General features: G+C 42.0%; 1 protein-coding gene and 1 long non-coding RNA gene across 4 annotated transcripts in view; both read left to right on the top strand.

Annotated features, from left to right (window-relative positions):
• The window catches only part of LOC105933816, a 35,739-nt gene extending 26,203 nt beyond the window's left edge, over window positions 1-9,536 (top strand). The window contains exons 3-5 of the long non-coding RNA XR_004933160.1: window positions 2,298-2,413; window positions 5,755-5,806; window positions 8,461-9,536. This is a non-coding gene — a long non-coding RNA (uncharacterized LOC105933816). The remainder of the gene's footprint in view (window positions 1-2,297; window positions 2,414-5,754; window positions 5,807-8,460) is intronic.
• A 2,774-nt stretch (window positions 9,537-12,310) lies between these two features.
• Window positions 12,311-27,060, top strand: pparaa (peroxisome proliferator-activated receptor alpha a). Of its 3 annotated transcripts, none has more exons than XM_012873528.3 (9): window positions 12,311-12,646; window positions 14,929-14,999; window positions 16,218-16,451; window positions 17,799-17,953; window positions 21,478-21,616; window positions 24,044-24,243; window positions 25,147-25,413; window positions 25,512-25,755; window positions 25,835-27,060. In XM_012873528.3, the coding sequence occupies exons 3-9, from the start codon at window positions 16,229-16,231 to the stop codon at window positions 26,077-26,079; spliced, it is 1,473 nt and encodes a 490-aa protein (XP_012728982.2). In that variant the 5' UTR covers window positions 12,311-12,646; window positions 14,929-14,999; window positions 16,218-16,228; the 3' UTR covers window positions 26,080-27,060. The 3 variants fall into 3 exon arrangements, with proteins under 3 accessions (XP_012728982.2, XP_012728983.2, XP_021177723.2); XM_012873529.3 differs by lacking the exon at window positions 12,311-12,646 and adding an exon at window positions 14,274-14,800 and having other exon boundaries at window positions 25,835-26,079; XM_021322048.2 differs by lacking the exons at window positions 12,311-12,646; window positions 14,929-14,999; window positions 17,799-17,953 and having other exon boundaries at window positions 16,264-16,451; window positions 25,835-26,079.
• The last annotated feature ends 163 nt before the right edge of the window (window positions 27,061-27,223 follow it).

The raw sequence follows: 27,223 nt of genomic DNA on the forward strand, positions 1-27,223 counted from the left end.
GAAAAGGGAGGGTAGGTGCTAAAAAAGATAGTCCTCGTTGCTCAGAGCGGAGCTGTTTATTAGTCTGGAAGAGAGAGGGGACAAAACGGAGCGGGCTGGACGCTAAACAGCCGGGCGAAGGGGGGCGGGGGCGCGGAGGGGGGGGTGGGGGTCTAGGGCTGGCCAGTCACGGCACATGCTCTGCGGTTGATATTAAAGGGTTTTTATTGCAGGGCGGACTGTTGCAATCACGGCAGCGTTGTCACACCCAGGTGCTTATCTGCCGTCGTCCGCATGCCAGAGCAGTCGGCGCAGCTCAGTGATGTTCCCCCCGTGATCCGGGAGAACGAAGACGGCGCCGTTGAGCGACCAACGTTCTTTCTGGCCTTGATGAAGTTGAGCGACCAACGCCTTCTCTCCCCTGGCTGGAAACCTTCCTGATATAAAGCGTGCGTTCAGGTCCAAAGATTAATGGCCGACGTCAAAGTTAGCCGAATCCTTGAATCTTTTGTAAGTTTATCTGCTTTCTATGACTCTCCTCCTGAAGGAGAGCAGCTCCTGACCGTCGCCCCCCCCACCCGCCCGCCCCGCCTCGTGCACACGTACGTCGCCGGACTCGGTGATGAAAACGCGTAGCGTGCACACTCCCACACGTCCCCTGTTTCATCATCAGCTGAGCTCTTTCTCCTCCACTCACAGCGCTCGTCCCCTCCCTCTCCGGGCTCCCTCCCCTCTTGGCTCCTGCTTCGGTTTCTAGCCATCGCTCCTCGCCTCCTCCTCCTCTTCTTCTCTCCCTGGGTCCCGGCCACATGCGAGAGGCTAGACTAGGACACTGCAGCTCTGAAAAAAAAAAAAAAAGAGGGGGAAAAACGCTCTGTTGCTATTTCTACAGACGGGCCCTCCCCTTAAGCTACCCTGTGCCAGAAGAGGGAGGGATTCTTCACTACTCGCAGTCCTGGGATTTTAACCCTCTGCCTACTCTCACTTCTTCTCGCTGCAAGATCTCTTCCTCAGTGTCGTGCAACAAGTGCCGCCGCTTCTTCGTCGTTCCTGCGCCGCTTGGGGAGGCACTTCCTTTCACACTCATTCTGATTTTCGGGTGGCCGAACTTGAAAGAATCTGCGTTTTGCTTTATTCCCTTTTCGAGCACGTGCTCCTTCATTGCTCTTTCCCACGAGAACCTCCCCCCCCCACCCCCCCTTCCACACGCACCTCCTGCAGCCGAGGACGAGCGTTCGACCGTTGTTGGACTGGCCTTGGGGATCGTGTTGCCTGAGCATTTACCTTGAATTCTCCTCCGATATTTTCCCATGCTCTTATCTGCTTTGCCCTCCACCTTCCATCTGTGAAACCGGTCCCTCTCTTTGGCTTCACTGCCCCACCCTCCTTTTTTCCCCTTACTCTCCCTCTCTCTCTCGCTCTCTTGCGCGCGGTCCCTCTCTTTCTCTCTCTCATGGGCAGTCTTGAGTGAAAGGGGAGCAGGAGGGTGGAGCGGCGGCCAGGCTTTTCTAGGACAGGTGCCAATTTCTAACAAAAGCCTCCAAAAAAGGGATAGATTCGAGCCAGGAGGAAAGAAACCGCACGCACCGAGCAAAGATCTGCAGTAGTACCACGTGTGGGCATGTGTAACTATTCGTCTCTCGCAGGAGATTTTTCTCTTCTTTTTTCTCCCCCCCCTCCATTGCAAGCACGAGCAGCCGCCGTGGAGATCTTGAATTCTCTCGCTCCCGTGGAGGCATTTGAGTTTCGAGCTGGGATAAGAGGAGGGGAGAGGCAGAGTTGGGGAAGAGGCAGAGAGGGAGGAGGCGGAGCCAAAGCACCCCCCCACCCTTCCCTGCATTATTCATGTTCCCGGGCCCGGCGCTGCAATCTGACTGGCTGCCCGGCGTAGCATTCATCCAACATTCAGCAGCTCTGTTTGCTAACATTCCTCATTCAAAGCCCGGTGAACTGCCAGACGGGAGGAGCACGCAACTCCATAGGAAACCCACATGGCCTCCCCTATTGTGGCGGGCCCACAATCGGAGGTGGAGGCACGGAGGAGAGCGAGACGAGCCGGTTGGTGAATATTAGCCGAGGGTCGCTGTGGGTTTTTGTGAGTCGCAATAGAGCGTTTGGGGCGATCGCAGAGGTGCGTTTGTGGCAGAGGGGAAAGGCTGATGTACGGAAAAAAAAAAAGGCGTCGGGCTCAGGCGGAGGAGGCTGATACTTTCCGGGACGCTGAATGGCTCTCAGGTTGGCGTGCCCGCCTACTCCTTGCAGCGAGTGCAGAGCTGTGTGACTGAAGCTGAAGCTCCCTGTCTCTGCCCCTTCTACAGGAAGGAAATGTGGGCATACTGTGTGCTGCTGCTGCTGCCGATGTGTCCGGCGCAACGAGTCGGTGGAGAATCCAGCGGTCTGGCCCGGATAGCTCAGTCCGGTTGCTCCAAAGTGGGTAAGTCAGGCGGCGTGCAGTTAAGGTGGTGTGAGCATGTGTGTGTGTGTGTGTGCAGAGGTTTTCTTTTACAGACCAAAACGTTGGGAGCTCCATCTCCATGTTCGCTTGTTTTCCATCATGTCTGGCCGCTCGACTATCCGCTCGGACGAGGATTAACATGGCGATTCTACCAACTTAATCTCTTTGTATTTTCTTTTTTTTTGTTTTTCCTCTTCGTCTTTTCGTTTTGCTTCCCAGAACTGTTTGTGTGTGAGGGAGAAGTCTTCCTTAGAGGGGAGCAGAGAGGGGCCGGCGCTGTAACGCAAGGCTGAGGGCAGGCCAAGGCCTGCAGCACAAGGCCAAGCTCACCCACTCTACATTGTTCCTCCATACATCCCTCTCCTTCCTGATCAGTCCCGTGATCGTCGAGCAGAACGCCATTAGCCATCGTTAAACTCTCTTTCTGGGTAACATCCACTTCTTTGCTACTCATAACAGTCAGGAAAACGTTTGGCAAATGGGTCGGCGCTGACACGTGGCTCCCCGCGGTTTTTATAAAGCCAGAACAAACCGTTTAGAGGTATCGATCACTGTGCCTTTTTTTTTTTTTTTAGACGACCAACTTTAAAACATTTTTATTTTTTTTTACAATTTCTCTTATACACGCTTCGATAAATATTTTTTTCTTTTGTCCTCGGGTAAATCGACCCAACTTTGGCTGAATCCTCATCATTAACTCGGTGTGGGTCGACCAAAGATCTGGGAACGCTGGGTCCTGCTTCATCCAAGAAGAAGAAGAATATGCGCAGTGAATTTCTCTGCGTGACGTGAGATTTTAGACGTAATTCAAAACCCGGAATAGCGCCACACCCCCTCATCAACACCACGGAGCGTAGCCGCTTTTAATCAGAGTCGGTAAATCAGGTTATTAGCCCTCCCTAAATGAAAATAGTGTGGCTTTGTGTTTTTATCTGCAGTAATATCTCTTCACGGTGCACATCAGAGTCGGCCATGACCAAACAACAGAGAAGTGGAGGAAGCGTGAGTCATCGCAGATACCTCCAGTCTCCTTCCCACCTACATCCCACATTTGATGGGCCCTATTCATCTGTCACTCTGGCACTACAGGGCCCTGCACAGGCTACTTCATCACTGTCAGCCTCACAAGAGGCTCCCGATGTGGCTCCCCTTATTTACTGGCTCTCAAGCCCTTTCAGCGAGCCTCGCCGAGGTGAAATTAGGAGGTAAATCAGAGGTGTTTGGACAGGGGAAGAACATCCCTGTTGCCATCCAACAGTCCCACAAGGAACAGCAGTAAAATTCAATATAGCATGTTATTGTCTTTTCCATTTCCTCTTTCACATTGCGCTGCATTAGCGTGCTGGAGCGCACCGTCTGAACACGCTTTGATTGTCTTTCCTCGCTTGAAAACGGCAGACTGTTTCAGAAACTTTAAGGGATTGACTAAATGTTTTCCGCCGACAAAACCCGGGCGCATCTGGCCCGTGGAAAGGCACGCGTTTTTTAAAAGTTTCTTTCTTTTTTTTTTTTTTTATTCTGACTGTACGTTTATCACAAAAAACAAAGAAAATCCTGCCGTTTATTCCGATTGCAAAATATTTTTGTCTGGACAAAAAGAAAAATAGTTTAAAGAAAAAACAAAACATCAACAGAAAAACCTCTAAGTTACACCAGACACACAGGACCCAGTCTCTCCCCCCCCCAACACACACACACACACACACACACACACACCCAGACACATTTGATGCTATGTACCCCACAATGAACCGAGCCTCCTCAGATGAATGGGGTTCCCACGCCTCTCCTAAGGAGTGCAGGGCACAGCCTCCTCCTTTGAGCATTCACACACACACACACACACAAACACACAAACACACACACACACAGTACATGCACTATAAAGGGCCTCACAGTCTTTCATAAGCAAGCACACGCAGGTGCATGCGAGTATGATGCAGTGGCACACACATGTATTTAAGCGGCACATTTCTGTAAGCAGGGACAGACTCCCTTCAAACGCTTATTTGTTATTCTGAACACGTCACGCGGCGATAAAGATTCGGTTTTAGCAACAAAGTCCGACAGGGGGATCTTTGTTGCAGTTTGGCCCCGAAATGCAAAATGGTTTCATTTGTGATGAGGAGTAACAGGAACTAATGAGGGGTGGGATGCATTCAGTGTGCTTTTTACTTTTCACTTAAACGTGAATTTATTTATTGTCTAAAGACAGTTTGCAAGACAAAAAAAAGGGTCATTTATTTTCCGAAATGTGGAATCGGGTCAAGTCAATGACCTTCAGACATACAGATTCAAATCATATGTCATGTGGTACTTAATATTATTATTATTATTATTATTATTATTATTATTATTATTATTATTACATGTTATACATTATTATTTTTATTATTATTTCCTGTGCTTTTTTGTAGAATAAAAAGCAGTTTAAATGCAAACTTTTATAGGATTGTCCAACTTCACCTTTTCTGAACCCTCAGTAAACTCAAACACCTAGCATACGTGAGTGTTTGGGGGTTTTGGAGCCAATTAATGTTAATAATAATAGTATTATTATTATTAATAATGATAATAATAATAATAATAATAATAATAATAATAATAATAATAATAATAATAATCTAACATTATATTCAAGATAAATATTTTCTAATAGTAGCTTTTTTTATTTCGACTATTTTGTAGCACAGTGTGTCTGTGCAAATTTTTGTTTCTTTCCTCAATGAAATAGTTTAACATGCTTTTGCATTTTAATTACACACACACATATATTTTATAAAAAAATTTAGCCTTTTATGATCTGTGCATGTTGCTACTGTTTCTTTTTTTTTTTAAATACACACGTATTGTTGCCGACATTAAGGCTTCTTTTATAGTAACCGCAACCTGAAAAAAAAACTAAAAATTAATAAATAAAATGGTAAAATTGCCTTTTTTTTTTTTTTAAAGTCAGGATTTAAACTCTCATTCTCCTTCCTGCTGCACAGTAACTCTTCTGGACTGAGAGATAATTATAGGGCTCCCTCACACTGGCCGGTCCACGGTACAGTAATAAAGTCTTCCAGGCTAAATTCAGCTGCATCATGCTGATCTCTGTAACATATGCACCATCAGCACTAATGGCTCACTCAAGTAGCTGTTTGGCAGCTTTACGACCTGACGGCTACAGGCACACCTTGGTGTGTGTGTGTGTGTGTGTGTGTGTGCGTGCGATCATATTAATGTGTTTCTGTATAAATGCCTTGAAAGCCCAGTGTTTATTAACGTGTGTGTTTGCAGACTGTGGATTTATTTATATTCTTCTCTTTCATTCACAGGCTCATTATTTAGGAATTACTCTATTTTTCCTGGCTGGAAGTCAAAATTGAGGTTAGTTTAACATATTTTTGCAAATTTTCTCAGCTTTTTTTTTTTTTTTTCTTGAAACATGCTTTGCCATTTAAAGTTGGATACGTTGCTCTCAGATTCATTTCTACGTGTGTGTTGATGAATAATGCCATTCCTGGTGCCCGGAGTTTGCACATTCCCATTAGTTGGTTTCTGCTTGGAGCGGCCTGCAGGCATACAAACACAAACTTCCAGTTTGCCTTTAATTTGTTGAGCAAAGTTGCTCGCAGCGCACAACAGCGAGCGATGCGTCTCGTCAATGTCAACTCGGGTGTATTAGGAAGCATGTGCAGCAGCACCAAGATAATCTCCTGGAGGGAAATTAGTCGGGGCAGAGAAAAAGGGGAAAGAAAAGCCGTCAGCCTAAAGGTCAAATGAAGATTAGAGGGAAACCTTACACGAGTGCACGCTGGCCTGCACCCCGGAACTGCACAAAGGCCTCATTGTGACCGAGCGCCGCTGCTCTGCACAGACTCCCCTCGGCATTCTTGGGGAGACATGACACCTGTTGGTGGTTTTGGTCAACTGCACGCAAAGCCTCTGTGGTGCTCGACGTTGACGTTTTTAACAGTATCGTACAGATTAATGCCATCAATTGCACTTCCTTTTGAGTCTTAAGTGTGTTTTTTATTTCCCACGTTCAGCTACTTCCTTTTTTTAACTGTACAAAAAAGAATAATCTTACAAAAGGAGGTCTGGATAAGTATTGCAAAAAACAAAGCTGAGCAAAGCATTAGTAGATTTTAGATTTTAGTGGCACTTATCTTCTGGCCAACGTCCATTTCAGGTTTTCTTTCAGGTCCTATTTGTATGGAGTTAGATGTTTTATTTTTCTAATGTTTATAACACAAGAAAACTACAAATGTTCCTTGATGGAGGTCGTAGTTTAGAGTCCAACAGAAGTTAGAGGAATTACACATTTATACTCGCTGTGTCCCTAACCTGTTTCTGATTTTGTGATTCCAAAATTTATATTAAAGTCCAAACTGTTGGTTGATGCATTTATGGACTGAAAAAAGTTGGGGATTTTAGATTGTGTTGCATTTAAAGACAAAATAATTCATTTTCTAGTATTTGAGCTGCAGATCTGCCATCAGAACAGATCGAAGGAAAACAGGCAGATTACATTCTCAGACCGACTGAAGTTTAAACATTTTTGTCAACAAAAAGGCCAATTTCAATGCCTTTTTCAACTCTCGACCTTTATGGTTACCTGAGCATTAAAGTAGAGAGAATGTGAGTTGGTTTAGATTCCAAAAACTGAAATAGCCCTTTAGCACAGCTCCGAATCCCAGCCTGGTCTTGTTTCTTCATTTGATGAGCTTAAAGACAAAACTACCTGCCTACTATACACTCTCAAAGTAAATGATTCATACTCAAATGTACAAAAACACTGGAAAAAATATGTATCTGCAAAAATGTTTTTCCCCCATGGTTCCCACTTATTTTAATTTCTAAGTTCCGATCTTTGAGCATTTGATTTATATTAGCCGTATTCATTGTTTGCAGAATTCGCTCACTAAAAAGCGACGTGACCCTGAATTTGTAATAACATCTTAACCATGCCTCAGTTTCTTTGACACAAACTGGACAAATCTTCTTTTGGACATTTAAGAGTTTAAAAAGTTTGAAAAAGGCTCTCGGTTTGGGACAAATTAATACTTGTAGAATATTAATTTATTGCGAGTGTTTACATCAGCCAAACTCTGTCTCTGTGGCAGTATTTCATAAGATTAAATCATCCTTCCTGGAATATTATCTCAATCATTCACATAATAAATGGTATGTAGATATTTTCAGGAACTATATTTTGAGCAAGTATTTGAATGTAAGTTTATTTACGACAAATCAAATAAAATTTCACCCATTTAATCTTATAAGTCCATTTTCTTGACACGTTGTGCACTTATACTGAGACTGACCTTTGGGCCTTTCCACTCCAGGATAAGAAAGGTCCTGCGTGGCGCTGTTCAGGATTAGCAGCGAACGCGTCGGCGCGAGCTGCACACGCTCGGCTCCGCCGTCGTGCCTCACAGGCTCGGACATTAAGTGGCTCATTCAGGGGATTTGGGTGGCATTTATGAGATAACTAAACCTGCTATAAAACAGCCGCAAACCGGTGTGCGCGAGAGAGGAGTTAATGCAGTGAGTCACTTTTATAAGTTCGACCCCGCTTCAGTCTCCTGTCGCTCGCCAACTCGAAGAGGGAAACCGCAGCAGAGCCGCAGCCTCAGAGCCCCGTCTCACTCAGGAAACTCCCTGAAAGCGCCGCAGCCTTTCTGTGTGACCTCTCATGCACTGTCAGACATGCATATTGATGACGAGCCGCTCCGTCTATTCCTGTAAAATGAAGACACAGAAACTGTTTCTGCAAATAGCAAATTATTTTTGTGTTTTTTTTCTTTTTTTACAGACTACAAAAAGAGGTAGTCAGGAGGAACAGGATGTTCTCAGGTTGTTCGTGGGCAGCAATAGAAATCACGTGCAGGAGTGTGCAGGCATCCAAACACAAACTCTTAAATTCCCCTCGCTCCGCGCGAGCAGCCAGGTTCACGCATCACATGGGAAGTGAAAGTGTGACCTTTGGACTGCAGGTCGACAGCGGCTCACTCTCTCCTCTCGTTTGTCTGCTTTAGGTTTAGGAAACCTGAGAGGAGGGGAGCTGAAGGAGCGCTCAGACCTGATACTGCAGAGGGGAAGTAACCTGAAGAACTCAAGACGTGACGTGCAGGAAGTAGACAACTGTGTTAAATTACCCCATTAACCCAGAAAAAAAGAAAAGATTTAGCTGCAAAGCTAACAAGCTTTATCTTTACTTAAACAACTTCAAGCGTGGAATCAACCCGGTTGGTATCATTAGATCAATAAGTAGAAAAGCAGCTTTACCATTTTTGCCTTTATTGTTTAGATTGTGTTGATTTGGACTCTGGTTTTAAAATATAAGACCTATAATAAATTAAGTGAACATTTATAATTGATACCTAGGATTCCTGACATTGGGCCTTGGCCGGTATGAGATTTTCACAATCTGACAACCTTGAGTAAAAATAACAGGATTTGACTATATTTACTAAAATAAAATTTGTGTAAAAACAACAATCAAATAAAAAAAGTATTCCTGCTGCTGCTGAAAAAAATAATAGCATATTGATTATTATAATAGCATTTATTTAAACGTTAATTAGGAGAGCTAGCTCCTCTGGTTGCTAGCCCGCAGTCCGCTGCTTATCAAACATGCTGCCAGTGGATTTACTGTCATTTTCAGTCTGCTCGCTATAGAAGAGCGCTGGGCAGTGTCCCTTTAATCATCATGATTTTTTTGTGATTGCAAATATTCCCAAAGACCTAAATATAGCTTTCCTGTAAGCGAGGGAAAAGTGCAGCTAACAGGCAGTGTGCAGCAGCAAGTAGCACCAGACCTGCATTACACTGTATCAGATCCAGTCAGAAAAATTATGATGATATGACGAAGAATTGTCGGACTTAAATACTAATATTTAAAATGAGCGACATGTTTGTTGGTTGTCTTTAAGTTTATGTTTCCACAGGTTGATGATGAAGAAGCGACAGAGGCGGCAGATAAACTGTCCTTTGGGGTGAGGTAGTAGGTTGTATAGTTTTAGGGTCGTTCCCAAGCTGTCAGATGACTATACAACTTACTGTCTTTCCTGAAGTGGCTGTGAAAGCTTCATCGTCGTGATCATCAGTCGTACAAATCGGAACTTGTGTGGAAATGTGCATTTTTTTGATTTATTTATTTATTTTGGCTGTTCTTTTGTTAATTATTTAACAGAGCAGAGATGAGGAAATGATCATCCCTTAGTATTGGAAAAGTCCACTTATAGTAACTATAATTAGAATTATGACATAAAATATATTGAAAAGCACCAACTTGCAACAGATGATTTTCATATTTTTTATGTAGTATACTTTAATTGTTATAATTCCCTACCTCATTGCCACTAGTTAATCAGCAGACAAGTTATTTTAATCACCTGTCAGTGTATTTTGCAGCTCCACACATCTTCTGTGTGCATGCCTAATGTAAATGATCATCAGCATTGTTTTGTAATTCTGCTCCAGAAATGTACGGTTGATCGTCATCGTATCTCGTGTCGTAACAAAGTTGTTTGGCCGTCATTCACGTGGCTTCAGCTTCAGCTTCACGTCCTCTTTCCCCCGGAGACTCATGGTGTTCGCACAGGGTGAGGTAGTAGGTTGTGTGGTTTCAGGGTTGTGATTTTGCCCCATCAGGAGCTAACTATACAACCTACTGCCTTCCCTGGAGGGCAGCAATACATCACAGGAGCGCACGCCTCTTTGTCTTCTTCTTTCTGATGACCGTCACAAAACGCGGCGCATGACCGCCATTCAGTTTCCCAACCGTCTCTGAATGGGTAAGTGTTTAATGTGCAACTTGACTCCTTGTGCAGACTGTACAAAAACCGTATGCGTGCTTTGTTCATTGATTTGCTATGTACCGCTTTCAGAATTTAATAAAGACTTAATAACAGCGTAAGAATGAGTAAAGTCGGGTCTTTTATCCTACTATATTCTACAGCAAAGATTATTATTGAAATATTTTCTCCTTGAAATCCTGACTTGCTAATCCCTTTAAGTAGCTCATTATATAGCAGAGTACTTATCTAAGAAGCTTCTGAAGCTTATCTCCTTATCTGTCTTCTTTTTTTTTCTCTTTTTTTTTTGCATTATCTGTCTTGCTCTGGAAAACACAAGCAATTAATTTGGATTGTGCAGGTTTAAAATCAAAGATAAGGATTTCTAGCAGATGAAAAGTCGAGCTTTAAAGATTGCAAACAATTAGGCTTTGATACACCAGCTTTTACGAAAAGATAATATCTGGATTTGGGGCTAAAATAAAATCCTGGGATTAGTACAGCACGAGTCTACAGTTGCCTCACAAACGGAGGAGGAGTGTCGAAGGAAAGACAAAGCGGGAACAGAAACACCCGCCGCTTTGTGTAAAACCCACTGAGCAGCCTTGCTGGAGTTTGAAGTCAACAGGAAGAGAGAGGACAGCCGAAAGGTTCGCAAATGAAATCCCAGGATGGGATGAGGACACATTTGAACCCTTGCCATGCATTCCTTCACAGTAGATGGCGCCAGACGCTGTCGGTGTTGGGAGGGCATTTCCACTGAATCTTGGTCGTCTGCACTAATGATTTTATTTCACACATCTACTGGCTTTTTTTTTAACCAGTCTGTTCCCCTTCGGAAGAACACACAGAAGAACAGTGATGGGGTCAAAATTCTAGGTTTCCTGTTCAAACAATGCCGAAATGGCTTTTTAAGTATGGAAGGCTGAAAGTGCCTCAACCCAATAAATATGGAAGTTCAATTTATAACGTACAAAAAAATACAAAAGATTTGCTTTATCATTAAATTATAACTTAAACGTGTCATTAACTGGCTGAAATTGAGAATAAAATATCACATATTGCACACAGGGCTGCATGGGGACGCATTTGGGTAGCACTGAAGCAAGAAGGTCTTGGGTTCAACTTCCGTTCTGCGTGGTGTTTGCATATTCTCCCCCATGCATCTGTGGGTTCTGACTAGTTAACGTGCCGTACAAGTACAAGCCATTTACCATTTCTCGCTGGGTACTCCTGCTTCCTTCCGGCAGTCCAGAAATGTGACTTCCAGATTCACTGGCCTCTTTAAAATGCCATTAGGTGTGAGTGTGACCTACACCAACCCCTATGACCTTGCATGGAGAAGCAAGTATAGACGATTGATGGATAGTACATACATTATGTCAGTAACTACATGTTTATTTGCACACAAAAAAAAATCTAATTAATTGTCTGAGATAATTGCTTGAAGGAGGACTTCCTGTTCAGGTTAAACAACCAGATGTGATTTTATCTTAATTGATCTGATAATGTTATGCTGCTCTACAGTTGGAAAAAGGTATGCTTCTAACATGTAATGTAGTCAAAGAATATTTTAAATGTTTTTTTTTAAATAATTTTAATAAGTACAAATAAATTGTCTTGATTGTGTATCACCACCACATGTAGCTAATGTATTAAATATATACTAAAAGTAATATTTCTTTGTTTTTATATTAGATGTTGAACGCATTTGTTGTTTTTGTATTTATTTTGCACAATGTACCTCTAAATATTTAAAACTGTAGCTATGGCTTGTCAACCAGCTCACTTTAATTTAATGGATGGCTTTTTAAAAAATGACCAAAACCTAATTAGATAGTGAAATAAGTATATATGCTTTTGTAAATTAAAAAATTGTACTTGTGCATCTATTGATATTATGTGTTTAATTATAATTTTAGTAAATTATTGAACCCTTGGGTTTAAGTAATGATATATTTGTTGAAGTTTTGTACCTTTAGCCCTCCATATTTACCATTTTTTTAATCTCTTTATTTCTGGTTTAATTAAATTTGACAATTATATGCAATAACATTTGTTTTATGTATTTATTGTTGATTGAATTTTGGCAGTTTGAGCCTGCTATACTAAATATCACTGCTACGATTAATTGAATGCATAGATCATGTTTAATTTAGCTGCGGTCCGGGCCTATGAGCAGCGTCTGCTCTTTGATTCGCCCGGTCTGATTGGTTGGATCTATAGGTGTGTCGGGGGGCGTGGCCTTCCCCGCACAGGAGACGCAGCTTGTGACGTTGGAGAGAGGAGGGGTGGGGGGAGTCGGCAACGCGTCAAGGTCCCAACTGAGCCGGTCACAGGACCAAAAACACCTCCCTCCCCTCTCATCTAGTCTCGGAAAAACTTTCAACACAATCTGGAAATGCTTCGAGTGGCAGGGGCGCAGGTAATTTTGAACTCCGTTGTTAAAACTGCATTTGTGCTATTATTTGAATGTGTTGCGTTGATTCTGATCTTTGCTGCTAACCGAGACCAGTTTCTGACTTTGGGCTGAACACTCCAACAAGCCTAAAATTAATATTAATATAAGCAAAAAAAAAAAAAAAAAAAAAAAAAAAACATATAGAGAGCTAGATTTAGGAGAGGTCAAAAACGTAGAAAGGTTTTCTCCTCCATGAATATCTAGTGATCCTATGCTGAGATCAGTTGTATCCTTCGTGTCATCTGGTAACATGCTTTGTTGAGTGCGGCAGGCGTCAGCCACCACAGCTTCTGTTTCCACTTCTCCTGCGGCTCTAAAGATAGAGCACGCTGGGATTGGTGTTCCTCAGGGGAGTTCAAACACAATGGCCTTCTGAGCTGATGAGGAAATGTAGGCAGCTGAGGGTCATCCCGAAGATGGGAAGTTAAGTTCCCTCAGCGTGGTCCCAAACTCAGCTGGTGGCTTGTTTAATAATACTGCAGCACAGAGAGACCTTGAAGGTGTTGACCTTTATTCCCTATTTTCATTTATACTATAGAATTCATTAAGTAAGCATGCAATAGAAAACGCAGATGAGAAACAAAATATATAAAACAAGCATCATTGTTCAGAGCCTCTCTCCTACTGTGGGTATGAAACAAATGGTCAGAGAGTAGGGTAGGCTTTTTTTTTAATTTTGCCAATTTAAATACCTTCATTCTGTACTTATGCGTCCACATTTTGTCTCTTCCTACTTATCAGTGCTCTGAAATCCTGGCATATCAGTTTATTACTCCTTATAGTAGAGTGTTGAATGAATTAGGGCAATAAATAGTCATCATGATGAGCAAAACTCATTATTTTTCAATACTTTGTATTACACCGTATTTCTTTGTACTAGGGTTCGGCTCTCTCTCTTTTTTTTTTTTGGGCCATCTGAGCCTTATGGATTGTTAAAGATTACAATTGCTGATAAATCTAAAATGGCTCTTAAATGACCGGTTGTCAAAGTAGGTCTCCCTGGAAGAATTGAATCACCTGAAACTCCCTGCTGCAAAGAGCTCCAGTTCAGACCCAACTAATTAGCTGCATGTAAAAAACAAAAAATGACAAAACGACACAGGGGTAAAATGAACAGCACCACACAGGGTCACGTAACCTGACCTCCTCAGCTCCCCTCACTATCCTCTACATGTCACACTTGTTGCTGGTAGACTAGATAGATAGATAGATTAACTTTATTGTCCCAAAGGAAATGGTGTAGAATGGTGTTGACGTGTCCAAATTTGTCAGCTACTAAAGCGGTTCTGAAAAATCGACGTAGAGGCACCGCATACAGCTCCATTCTGTAACCCAAAAATCTGATATCCAACAACTAAAGCTGTAAAAGCATGAAACGGTGAATGACTTGTTGATAGTATCCTGTTCCAGAAGGCCCAACTTTGTAATCAGGAGGGGAAAAAATGGGTACAAAGCAACACAAACTATACAAATTGTGAAATGGTGAGAGGTGAAATAACCAGCTTCTCATCACCCTTCACTGTCCTCTGCAGGGCTGTCCTTTTCTAGCTAGGGTAGGACAGACCACAGCACAGTAGCAGTAGCTCAACTCATGTCAGTCACCGCTCAACTCCTTTTAGAAGACTGAGCTCTGATTGGTTAGCTTGAACCTCTTCTGTGTGAAAGCTGACCAAACGGGTAATATCACAAACTCGATGAACTTGCTTCCAGACATAGCCATTGGGAAAGCTCTGCTGACAGCCAGAGGCATCACTCAGTCAGAGGGGGAGATTCTTCCCGTCAAAGCCTCTTGGCTCACCGTCAGCTGTCTCACTGCGGCTTACGCCATATCCTCCATACATCGTGTATTCTGCGATGCTCTGACGACTCCCGCGATCACAGACGCACGTTCTCGTTCCCCTTTTACCCAACTCTAGCGCTCTGTCGGGACTTGTTCCCCTGAAGCGCTGCAACACGGGGACTAGACAAACAAGAACAAGCCTGCTTTGATCAGTCACGTTGTCAACGTGTCACCACAAGAGTCCAAAGAGGCAGCGTGTTTCGCCACATGCAGACGTGATTTCACCCAATCGGCGGTTTCCAGCGGTCGTTCGTTAAAAGCGTCTGTTCATCAGATCTGTAAACTGAAATTCTTCTGTCACTGTTTTATTTTTACTTTTTTTTTTTTATAGCTTTTTTTTCTAGTCAGATTTCCATATATATTCATACCACGACATTAGTTACATCTCTGTTCCCTTGTATTACAGGAGGTTGGAGAGCATGTTTTGTGAGGAAGATCAAGACCAGCTCGTTTGTGACCCTGAACAGGATTAAGCAGGTAACGAGAATCAGTGAATGGATGGACAATGAGCTGCTGCTGACACACCGATTTAAAGATTTTACTAACTTAAAGCCTTGTGATTTATCCCCAGCCTGCCATCACAACCAGTCAGTCAAATCTGGTTGCCTGACTTGTGTGTCTGACGGAACAAATTTAGTCGCTTATGTTATATGTTGCTAAGGTTACACAGATGTGACACATAAGAACATGGTGAACATGCACAGTTGCTGTATGTGTTTGAGCGGTTCCAGACGCTTCTTTCCTGTTTGGCATCGTCTCAGTCGATGTTGATGTTACACAAATCTTTTCTACATTGTATGGTAATAGCGGATGATCTGTCTCCCCTGGATGATGTCACAGCTAACAGAACGCCAGACCAGGTGTAGCTACTGTGAAGAAAAAAATGACAGAGAGCAAAAAGTTAAAAGCTGAAATGACAACAAGCAATGCAAATTGGAGAGCAGTAGGAGAACTCAGCAGAGTGAGAGAAATAGATCCTGATGGCCGCCAGCAGCCTAAGCCTATAGCAGCATAATTACAGAGGTAGCTCAGAGTAATATAAGCCCCTCTAACCAGAAGCTTTGTCAAAAAACCTCACCTAATTTGATGAGTCGCGCTTCGTATACATCATACACTGCAAAAAGGGAACTAAAAGTAAGTGAAATTTTCTTGAAACCATTGTATTCTTCCTTAATTAGAGCAGGTAAATAAGACTATTTGCCAATGGAATAAGATTTTTGCACTTAAAATAGGAACAATTCATCTCCATCGTCTGATTTCAAGTGCAGGATATCTAATTATCTTATTTTAGGGGTAAAAATACTCATTCCATTGGCAAATAGTTTTATTTAGCTCCTCAAATCAAGGAAAAATACACTAATTTCAAGACATTTTTACTTACCTTTAGTTCCCATTTTTGCAGTGTATAAGTGATAGAGTGGTTTATTTACCTTCGAATCAGATGAGTGATAAAGGCAGTGTGATGAGCTGCTCAATGTTTAGCTGGGTTCTTGCGTCCGTGCCAGTTTAACTAGACCTGCACTATCAACATTTACTCTATTAAAAAGCCCTTTGGCTTCAAAGTGATGATGGCCCGGTCACGAGGTTTATCCTCCTTCCCAAGACATTAATGTTGACCAACTGATGTTTTAAAATGTTGACTTTCTCTGAATTAGGGTCTTGTTTAACCCTGCTTCTCCTGCCTTTCTGTTACAGTCTGGAGAATAATGGGTAATCCCTATAAGTTTGGATCACCGGTCTCCAACATGGCAATTGATCTCTACAGTCCTCCATCCCCTCTTGGGGAATCCCTCCTGGACAGTCCACTGTGTGCAGACCTGATGGGGAATCTTCCTGACTTTTCCCAGTCAATAGAAGATGACTCACTGGGATTTGATTTCCCGGAGTACGAAAACTCTGGTTCTGGGTCCAATAACTCTATCACACTGGGTGAGTAATGGTGTAAAGAGCTAACCAAATGCAAGCTCAAAGCTTAAAGGTGCAATAAGTAAGAAATTTACTGCAAAATTACCCAAAATCATTCTCATTTGTCACCCAGGATGGAAGTAATATTCCATTCTTAGTCACGTTTTTTGCCTTTCAAACCTAGAGGTACGGTCCAGAACTACTTCGGTGCAGTGTGTAGCCGGTCTTTACTTCCTGGTTCCTGAGCCAATCATAGGGAGTTCCCAGGGTTCCCAAAACCAAGCGCATCATTTTGATATTTTGCCTATTCTGTGGAAGTAAAAATTCACAACAGCAATGGACCGTTGAGGGAATGGCTGTTCTCTCTGAAGGCATTCGTTGTTCCAATTTGCAACACTAGGTGTCAGTATTATTGTTCTTTTAAAGATCCAGAATCTAATATGGCCATCATTGCAGGACTAACGGTTATGCTTTGTAATACTCATGGACTGATAAAGGAGATTAGAAGTTCAACACTGTGTCTCTGTTGTGTTGTTGCTGCAATCTTTGGCAAAAACTAAAAATCTTTTAGATATAGTGGAGAAAGCTACATGCAGACATTAATTCACTTAATGCAGTGTCTCCAGGAATATTGAAAATGCCTGGAAAATAGAACACATCTTGATTTATTAAATCCATCTCTCCCAGTCATCCGCATCTGTTTCCCTGTCATATTTGTTGTTTTGTACATTTTGGGACTAGAAATAACATTTATACAATTGTAAGAGCACTGGATTTGAAGGACAAAGATTAAAAGAGATGCATAGAGATGAAAAGCCACTTTTAAGTTAAAAATCTAGCGCTTATTTAGCTTTAGCTATTTACATTTTTTTGAGGTAAATTCAACTTTCCAAACTGAAACTCAGGTTTCAGGATGCATCCTAGTTGAATTTTTCTTTAACTTGAAACTTGAAAATCTGATTTCTTAGAACAAATTGAGCATGCCAAGATTGATGTTTTTTTTTAGATGTTTATGCTAACTGTTAAGCTAACATTGATCAAAGTGTGAGAGTTGATGAGCTCACAGAAATTCATAAAGACATTTAGACCATTGGAAAGTCATTAGATCCCCATTCAAATAACTTGTTACTCATTTTAAGTGAAATTCAAAGTCCAGATGCCAAATTGTGTGTTTATGTTATAAAAACAAAGTAAAATGAAAGCTAGTAATATGCGCTACGCTAACTGGCTGCTGGTTTAATTTTCACCAGAAAAGTGTTTATTATTACACAGTCAAACTATTCCTTAAAAGCTACAATTTTTATTATATTATCCATGAAATTGGATCAAAACTTTTTCTAGAAAATCCCTTTTCTCTGCTCTCTTTTATAGATACGCTAACTCCGGCCTCCAGTCCTTTGTCTGGGGTGTGTGGCGCATCGCTTTGTCCAGATGAGGGTAGTAGCCCCCTTAACCTCGAGTGCAGGGTGTGCTCAGACAAAGCTTCAGGCTTTCACTATGGCGTGCATGCATGTGAGGGCTGCAAGGTAAGAAATACAGAACGTAGGATTAGTTTCAGCAAACGACATTGCAGAGAGAGAAAAAAAATGGTACAAACATTATAAAGCATTTGTACACAAGCGCAAAGAAGGATAACATGCGTCATCCAAACACATGGCAGTCGCGGCCTGCAGAGGTGTCTGACCTCGAGGCCAAGTGGAAAGTTTCTGAGGCACGGAGGCAGCCGGGTCATGTGAGGTGGGTGACGTGGCACCCTTGGTTCTCTTGTGACCTCTCTCACATACGTGGGGAACAGTCTACGGCGCTGATAGTTTAGCTCAGCAAGAAGCCTAAGTGTGGTCATTTAATAAGCTTTAACACAGAGAACATTGTGTAACGGACCGTGAGCTGCCGTCATTAGATCCCCGCTCGAGTGTGTGTAAAACTAGCGCAGATATGTCTGGTCATGTGACTTTGACGTAGAACAAAATACCTTAAATAAACTGCTATTTGTTTTTAATCCAATGCTGCGTGTGCCGATTTTCCATGTCTTTTTCAACTTTTGTCCTTATCATCATCATCATCAACCATAATGTGCAAAAAAAAACCCAGAAACAATGTAATAACTTTTTTTTTTTTTTTTCTGTGGACTGCTTTTTCCTTCTCAAACCAATTTACTACAGAGGAGATAGGCACAGACAGGAAATTGATGTTTCACAATTGTTATCCATTTGTTTAGCTTTTGCTCAATGTTGTGTTGGTTACACAATACAAATTTGTCAGATCTGCGGCAAAAATTATAACAGCTTCCATATTTATTTATACTACATGGGTAGAGATATCTAAAAGCCAAATAGTCTCAAATTGACACATTTTAAACGATCCAACCTTTGATTTGGTCACATTTATTCAGAGGAAAAAAAAAACATTAGGAAATAAAGTAGTTTTTCTTTTCTTTTTTCCCTTTTACAATATCATCTGAGAAACAATTATTGACATCCCTAAGAAATTCTATAAAATATTTGCAACTAAAGGACTTGGTGCAATATGCTTAAGGCATGGCTCTGGGATTTCCCTTATACCTGTTTTAGCTCTGCACCATGGCCCTCATATAGGCTGTCATTCAGTGGTTTTCAGAGGTGGGGACCCAGGTTCAGAAAGTAAAAAGCCGGTCCAGAGATTAGTTCCAACCATGTGCATTTAGCTCTACGGCATAGACGGGGATTAAAATCTGGTTAAGTGAACAGGATGAAGGAAAACCAGGCAGGGCTTTTACTTTCCTGAAGCCGGACTCCCCTCCTCTGGTTCAATACAAGATAAACTGTGGTGCACCATCCTCAGCCTTATTTATTTCCTGCATCAGGTTTTGCTGATCTTTGTTTACGATGTTAATTGGTTGACTTTAACTTTGACTTGATATATTTCCCCTTTAATAGGCAGGCGTATGACTCACCTCCTCCAATAATGCTTATCTTGTCGTCAGAGCAGCTGCCTATGCTGGCCCAGTAATCCACTATGTCAAAGGGCTGCTGCGCCAAATTTGGCACGTGGTGACGTGGAACCTGAACCTGTTAGACGTGAACTCTGAAGGCCCTTTGCTCCTGCATTCCCAGGCTGATATTGGGCCAGCGTGGAAAAATCCTGCATGCTCTCTGGATCTTTTTCCATCACCTCGCTTTCAAAAGGGTAGCTCTCTCCTCACAGGGAACATGGGGGTTCTCTCCTCTAAAAGTGTGGTTCTCTGGCTTAAGTTTGTGCCTACTATATCAGAAGAAACTCAGATCCGTAGTAAGGTCTATTACATTAAGGAACTAAAATGTGTTTAGCATTCCGTTATGGTGCTTTTCGTCCATAAGAAATTTGCTAGAGGAACATTGAACCTTAAATCGGAAAGTTTTCTTTACTCTACATGCAAAATTTCCCTACTTGTCTCTGAGTTTCTCTGTTCCTCCAGTCATAGACAAGTATATTTGCACAACCACACGTTTACCCTCCCCTTACCCAGCTCTGCTGTCATGTACTGCTTTTCTAATACCTATCATATGGTGAACTTTATGTTTTGGCCTTCTCCTTTAACTGCGTTCACGAAGATTTCACCCAGTTCTCCCACAAAACCAGATGGTTCTGGTTAAAAAAACGACACAAAAAACGTGATATGTGACACATAATAACCTCTAATAGCAACGTGCCAAAACTGCTCCTCAGCATAAATGCAGCCAAGATGTTGTGCAGGATGATGGCTGGTGTGTTTTTTATGACCATGTGGCTCCAGATGCACTGCCAGAAAATTCATTTTTCCCTACTTGACAGTGAGGGTTGCAGAGTGTCCCGGCTGATGTTTCATTGATGTGTGCGGGTGAGGGTAAATCAGAGGATCACATGTTTTGGCACATGTGTGACATCTGTTTGCTTGTGTTGGCTCGGAGCCGGGAGCGAGTGTTGGAGGGTTGTATCCTGTCTCGCCCAATCAGGGACCTTCCTCAGAAAGATTGTTGTTTACTGCTTTTTTTTTTTTTACCACTTTGGTTTCGGTGCCTGCAGTTCAAAAGAGGATCAAATGGATAGAAAAGTTGATGCTGCAGGTATGTTGTAGGTATTTCTGAGAAGATGGGTACCATATTGCACTAAGAAGGGATTTGTTAAATTATCCTTAAACTTTTCAATGATGGATAGTAGATAGTCCCTTTAAATGAACTTGATGGAGGATGAAAATGTTTCCGTATGCATGGATGAAATAAAGGTAAAGTGATACCTGGTACCTGAAATGAAGTTGTCCATGCATATTTGTGGACTTTTTGGCCTCCAAAATGCTGTGTCTAGCAGAAAACTAACTCCACACATCAACCTGAACACAGGATCCCCCTCAGTGAAACATGGTAGTGGCAGTATTATGTTGTGGGAGATGACTTTGCAGTTAGATACAGGGAAATCCTGGAAGAAAACCAGCTTGATGCTGGAAAATACCAGATGCTATGTATACTTTCTCAGATATAGAAATTTTGTATCATTTTCATTCCTTTTAATAATTATGTGCCGCTTTGCTAATGTTTGATTTCCAGCTTGATGCAAGCTTTTAATTGATTCAAAACTATAGTAAATCCAAATTTGTTTCATAATGACATAATGAAGAACATTGCACCTCTGTAGGAAATACTTTTTTTTATCAGGCCAAATTCACCTTTACCACTTTGTTTCCCTGATGCTAAAAAAAAAGGACAAATCTTGCTTAACTCTGTAAAACATTGTAAGCTGAAGACTAGCTTTTGTTAATGCTTTACACAGCTGAACCTTATTGGGTTGACTAACATTGAAAGAAAAAAATCACCACACAAAACTGAAAATTAACAAAAAAAAAACAACAACAACCCTTTATGTATCTGCTTTAGCAAAAATTTAAGCAAAATTAAATCTGTTTAAAAGTTCTCATCAGGGCAATCCAGATTAGAGGCTCTTTTTTCCATGCAGAAGCTGGAAGAGCTTTTTTAAGTTTGTGTGTGTGTGTAATATATCGATGTGTATGAGCTCATTTTCAGATGAGGCTAAGCGGCAAATTTCTTTGTGTCTCGATCAGGGTTTCTTCCGGAGGACCATCAGATTAAAGCTGGAATACGACAAGTGTGAACGCAACTGTAAAGTCCTGAAGAAGAATCGAAACAAATGCCAGTACTGCAGGTTCCAGAAGTGTCTGTCTGTGGGGATGTCCCATAACGGTAACGCTTGTCCTAAATCTGTTCACTGCACACATTTCTCTGGCAATGCCGTTTAAATCTACCGTTGAGCTGCTCCTCCTAAGGCTGGTCCTCGCGGCAGGATTTTAAAATAGTCGGGCGATGTTCAAAGCCCGAGAGACCTGTGTGTGTTGTGTCCAGTCAGACATCACACGAGAACACATTTCCCTCCGGATCGATCAAATATTAAACGGGAAATCTTGCAAAACCTCTCAGAATGAAATGTGGGTACAGAGTAAATAAACATGGACGACCAGGAAGAAGAATGGCGATAGTCTGTGGACTGATTTTAACAGAGAAAAAACATTATAAAAAGAAAAGACGTTGGTTAAATAAGTGGAGACAATGCAAACTTTTGCTCCACTATGATATGGAGGTGAGTTATCTTTTTTTTTTTTTTTTTCCTCCGGGTTTCCCTCACCTTGCTTTCTGATTTGCTTACACGTCACATTCATCGGAGTAATAGGAGCTGAGAAAGTCCCCCTTTCTCAGCTCGTTTGTCCTCGGGGGACACGACACGTGCTAGGATATCGGGGCAAGGCAATTCAACATGATGAACATCCCCGATTTGAAGTCAGAGCGGTACAGGCGTTCCACAGAGTGGACCCGATCACTCTTAACACACCACACACGGCAGAACTATCGCTTAAGATTATTTTAAGACACACAACGATAGTCGTGGCCTGTAGGAAGGGGAAGATCGGGACAAAAATCGGCCACATTACCCTGCCGTGTGATCAAGCCTTTAAATGGACAACTGCAGATAGCCTTGCTAATAACTAAGTAACTAATCATTTGAAAACTGCAAATAAATGATGGGTTATTTTCTATATTTTGCTTCAGCAAATGTATCAAAATGAAAACAATGATCAACATGTATAGATAAAAACCCTGTTAGAACTGTAATTGACCTATTATGTGTATTTCCTCATGGAAATTATGGATGTAATAAAAAAAAAAATTTAAAAGCACAGTTACATCACGATCAAAACCTTTCTCAGTAAACCAAGATAATCTGAAGAGGTTGACGAATGTCTGAACCCAGGTTAACTAATTAACGATTCAAAGATTAAATATAGAAATATAAAATAAAATATTTGCCATGATTTTAAAAGACGTTTCATTTTGAAAGTCGACACCAGCATAAGAAAAACTCTTATCAGGCCACCTTTATGTTGAAGTGGGCCGTCTACATAAAGTGGGTAGATCAGGATTTTCCCCTAAGTGTGCTTGGAAGCAACGCTTTGCCGTATGTTGGTCGCTAACAAAGCGTCTCTAAGAGCCGGTTCTTTGAAATGAGTGCTGAGTCGCTTCAGGCTGCGTTGTTGCGCCTGTATATCCACATCGCTGCTATAGACACACGGGCCAAAAGCACAGGACTTCTCACACGTCTGCAACATGTATGTTTTTGTGGCATTGTTTTCAGGTGAAACAAGTAGTGCTTATCTAATGCACGGGAAATGTTCCAACACGTGAAAGGTAATGCGCTTTTGGCCCTTGTGGCGTACCGTAGTGACATGTACATGTGACAGAGAACAACTGCTGCAGAGACAACATGCAGAAAGGGTTACAAAATTAACCATTGCAGGAAATGCAGTGAAATTCGGATGGATTTTGATTACATCCGTAATACAAAGGCAGAATGTATTTTGCTGGGTCAAAATCTCATATTGAGCTCATTCCCCAAATAACCCGCTGGTGTCTAAGAGAGGCTACAGTACATAAGCACATAAGCAAGTACTTAATATAAATAAACAATGTGGGTATTTTTCATTCATAAGTCTTTTACAAACATTTTTACATTGTTTTAGTTAATAAATACATTCAAGCTTCAATAAAGTCTGAGTGGTCACTACTGCGACAGCCAGCTCCTTCTAGTGATCCGAGCCATAAGGACCGAGTCTCTTCAAAGAACCGGAGGTCCCATCACTACAAATCATAGCTGTGAAGAAACATGTTCCCATGTAATAGCCGCACGATTTATGAAGGCAATCATGTAGGATGACAGTGTGGAGATCTGTTTTTCAGTCAGAATCTTCATATGTGCTCTTTACAGCGGCGGAACATGTCCCTCTGTGATTTAGCTCCAGCTTTTACATCCTCTACCCCGACGGTTATTTATAGAAGCATGTCCCGATGCAGCTGGTTCTGTACTGCTCCACATCTGGTCCGTCACTTGCACTGACTGCAGAGAGGTCATTGGGTTTGTTACGCTGACCCCTTACAGCAGGTTGACACATGAGCGGCTCGGCAGAGTACCTTGAAGAAGAGAAATGCAGAACAGAAGGCGACACAAACGGGGTGACTTTATTTAGGCCCGTGCATTTACAAAAAAATCCGATCTGTATTGTGTGCTTTTTTTTTTACGACTATTTCTAAGCCTCTAACGGTTCATCTTTTATCCACTAGCCATCCGGTTCGGTCGGATGCCCCAAGCAGAGAAGCTGAAGCTCAAGGAGGAAAATAAAGTTGTCGAAACAAAACAAGAAGATCCCATCAAGGCCGACCACAAGATTCTGGTCAGACAGATCCACGAAGCCTACATGAAGAACTTCACCATGAACAAAGCAAAAGCGCGCCTCATACTGACCGGGAAAACCAGCAAGCCGGTAAAAAAAAAAGAGGAAGAAATTGAACACTTTCTGTTGCAACTGAAAGGCAAAAGTTTGGGATTTCCAAAGTAAGGCTATGTTAAAAGGTTTTGAGCATTAATAGCCTACCTGTCGTAAATAAGTCTTTGATTTCTTCATTTACTGTAAATAAAAGTTAGTTAGAGCGGGAAGATATATAGTAGCTAACGATTAAGACAGACTTCTGCCGTCTTAAAACGATTTTACAGCATATCAATACTATTTAAGAAGAGCCCTTGGAGGGTTGTTTATAGAAAAACTGATGCTTTTTGGCACAGGAAATAGATTTAAGAGATCATGCACCACCGAACATCCTCCTGCCTGAAACACGTTGCGTTCCCCGTCAGAAGTAAGATAAAAGTAAGAAAGTGTAAAAAGTCTTCAAAATGTTTTTTTTTTAATTAAGGGGCAGGAATATTTTTGGCCTTTTAAAGTTCTTTACATGTATATCTGGCAATAACTCTTAACTTAAAAGTCTTACACTGCAAAAATAGAACTAAAAATAAGATTTTTGCACTTAAAATGGGAACAACTGATGTCAATCGTCTTATTTAAAGTTCGGGATGTCTAATTATCTTATTTTAGGGATAGAAATACTCATTCCATTGGCAAATAATGTTATTTACCTGCTCAAATCAAGGGCAAATAGACTAATTTCAAGAAAACTTTACTTATTTTAATTCTCTTTTTGCAGTGTAGAAGCCTTTAAAGTCCCCTCTCTCAGCGCGTTTGACAGGTTCAGGGTTCCTGAAGGTTATCGGCGACACCCAGTCGCTCATATCCGTTTTAACAGAACCTCGTTTAAAACATCCCGAACCATCCCTTTTAACCCGGGTCCTGTCCACAGCTTGCAAACCGTGTCTCCTGTGTCTTCGCGAACAGCCTTTCGTCATCCATGACATGGAGACGTTTCAGCTTGCCGAGAAGACGTTAGCAGCCCACATGGTAAGGACGGAGTCCGCGGAGTCCGACGGAGACCTCCGAGCGGGGCAAATAATCCCGGCCATGGCGTGCGAGGAGCACCAGCAGAGGGAGGCTGAGGCGCGGCTTTTCTACTGCTGCCAGAGCACCTCGGTGGAGACGGTCACCGAGCTGACCGAGTTCGCCAAAGCTGTGCCCGGCTTTCAGAGCCTGGACTTGAATGATCAGGTAGCTGCAGGAATCCTTAACTTCTAACTTATTCTGCTGCCAGCTCATGTTTAATTCATTGTTATCACTTTTTTTGTTTGTTGTTTTTCCATCTGAAGGTGACTCTTTTGAAATATGCGGTTTATGAAACCCTCTTCACCCTCCTGGCGTCATGTATGAACAAGGACGGCCTCCTCGTGGCACGCGGTGGAGGCTTCATCACCCGCGAATTCCTCAAAGGCCTCCGGCGGCCTTTCAGCGACATGATGGAGCCAAAGTTCCAGTTCGCCACGCGCTTCAACTCTCTGGATCTGGACGACAGCGACCTGGCCCTCTTCGTAGCGGCCATCATCTGCTGTGGGGGTAGGACGCTTCCAGCGGCGCTTTTTAATTCATCTTTAACCGCCTGAAAGGTGCTTACTCATCCGTTGTTGCTTCTCAGACCGTCCCGGCCTGGTGGACGTGCCTCTGGTGGAGCAGCTGCAGGAAAGCATCATCCAGGCTCTACGGCTCCACCTGCTGGCCAATCACCCAGACGACGCGTTCCTCTTCCCCAGACTGCTGCAGAAACTGGCCGACCTCCGGGAGCTGGTAACGGAGCATGCACAGCTGGTTCAGGACATCAAGACAACGGAGGACACGTCGCTGCACCCCCTCCTGCAGGAGATCTACAGAGACATGTACTGACAGAGTTACTTCGAGTTCACATTAGGGTGAATGCTCCGAACAGACTGTCCCGGCCGTCACCTTCTGCACAAGTATTAACTAAAAGCCGAACACTGAGCTGAACATGCAGTCATGTACAGTTAGGTATACATACATTTATGCACAGTAACCGGATAGGATTTCTCTACATACATGCACTGATTTGAGCCCAGGAACATGAAGCACAGATTTCCTTAGGTGGGGTTGGAATAGTCCTATTTCTTGTGTGTATTTATTCAAACCGGCCTAATCTGCCCTTTTCTTTTTTTTTTTAAGATATACTGTTGGAGAAAAAACATAAATCCGTGCTTTAAATGTCTACTGCTTGAGATCAGGTTCCGTTACCACGACTTCTTCTATTGTAAACTGCAGTTTCTAATGTTGCAAATTAATATTAATCTTTCAGTGTGCTGCTTGAAAAGCTCGGAGATCGCCGCGGTTTGCCTTTGACCTTTTCAGGTTTCTAATCTGCCGAGTAGAACATGTCTTTGTCCAAGCCCTGTGAATTCAACTCACTGGCCTGTATTACATATTTGCACTAAAAACACAACGATCTGTAGAACTGGTTCACGTAATATTTTGGAAATATAACCAGAACCCATTGACAACAGAGAAAGATAAGGGGGCTACCAAAACAGGGAAGCTTGCTGCCTTATTTTCTCATTTCAGACATTGAGCCAATCTTGTATGTGCTAATTAAGCGCTTTATATTTTTTTTAAAATCATGTACAGTACACGCAATTACTTCTGTAAAAATAATTACTCTGTAGAAGCATAATGTGAATTTATATATTTAATTATTTTATGTACAATGCGGTGATTTATATCTACTGATGTTGTAAAGCGATTTATCTTTTTAACCACTCTCTTCATTAAAATTGAGTCAACACATTTTTTTTTTTTATGTTTTCATTCCTCACAGGTAAGCTGAACTGGTTTGGTCCCAATTGCTGCAATAAATAATTTTTTTTTTTATTTTTTTTTTTTGGTGAAAATTCAGTCATCCAAGTCATGATCAATCCAAAAAGGTTATTTTTTTAACCTTTTTTTTTGGATTCATTAATTCATATTGATTAATTCATTGTTGTATTGCAGATAAAATATGTTCTAATTAATGGGTGCTCCA

Source organism: Fundulus heteroclitus, chromosome 17 (genome assembly GCF_011125445.2).
Source record: "Fundulus heteroclitus isolate FHET01 chromosome 17, MU-UCD_Fhet_4.1, whole genome shotgun sequence".
In the NCBI taxonomy this organism is placed as follows: domain Eukaryota; kingdom Metazoa; phylum Chordata; class Actinopteri; order Cyprinodontiformes; family Fundulidae; genus Fundulus; species Fundulus heteroclitus.

What these genes read in the sequence shown, in the direction of transcription:
- pparaa (XM_012873528.3), top strand. Translation starts at nt 16,229, where the DNA reads ATGGGTAATCCCTATAAGTTTGGATCACCGGTCTCCAACATGGCAATT. An exon ending in ATGCATGTGAGGGCTGCAAG is followed by an intron (nt 17,954 to 21,477) that starts GTAAGAAATACA and finishes TGTCTCGATCAG; the next exon opens with GGTTTCTTCCGGAGGACCAT. An exon ending in CCGGGAAAACCAGCAAGCCG is followed by an intron (nt 24,244 to 25,146) that starts GTAAAAAAAAAA and finishes CTTCGCGAACAG; the next exon opens with CCTTTCGTCATCCATGACAT.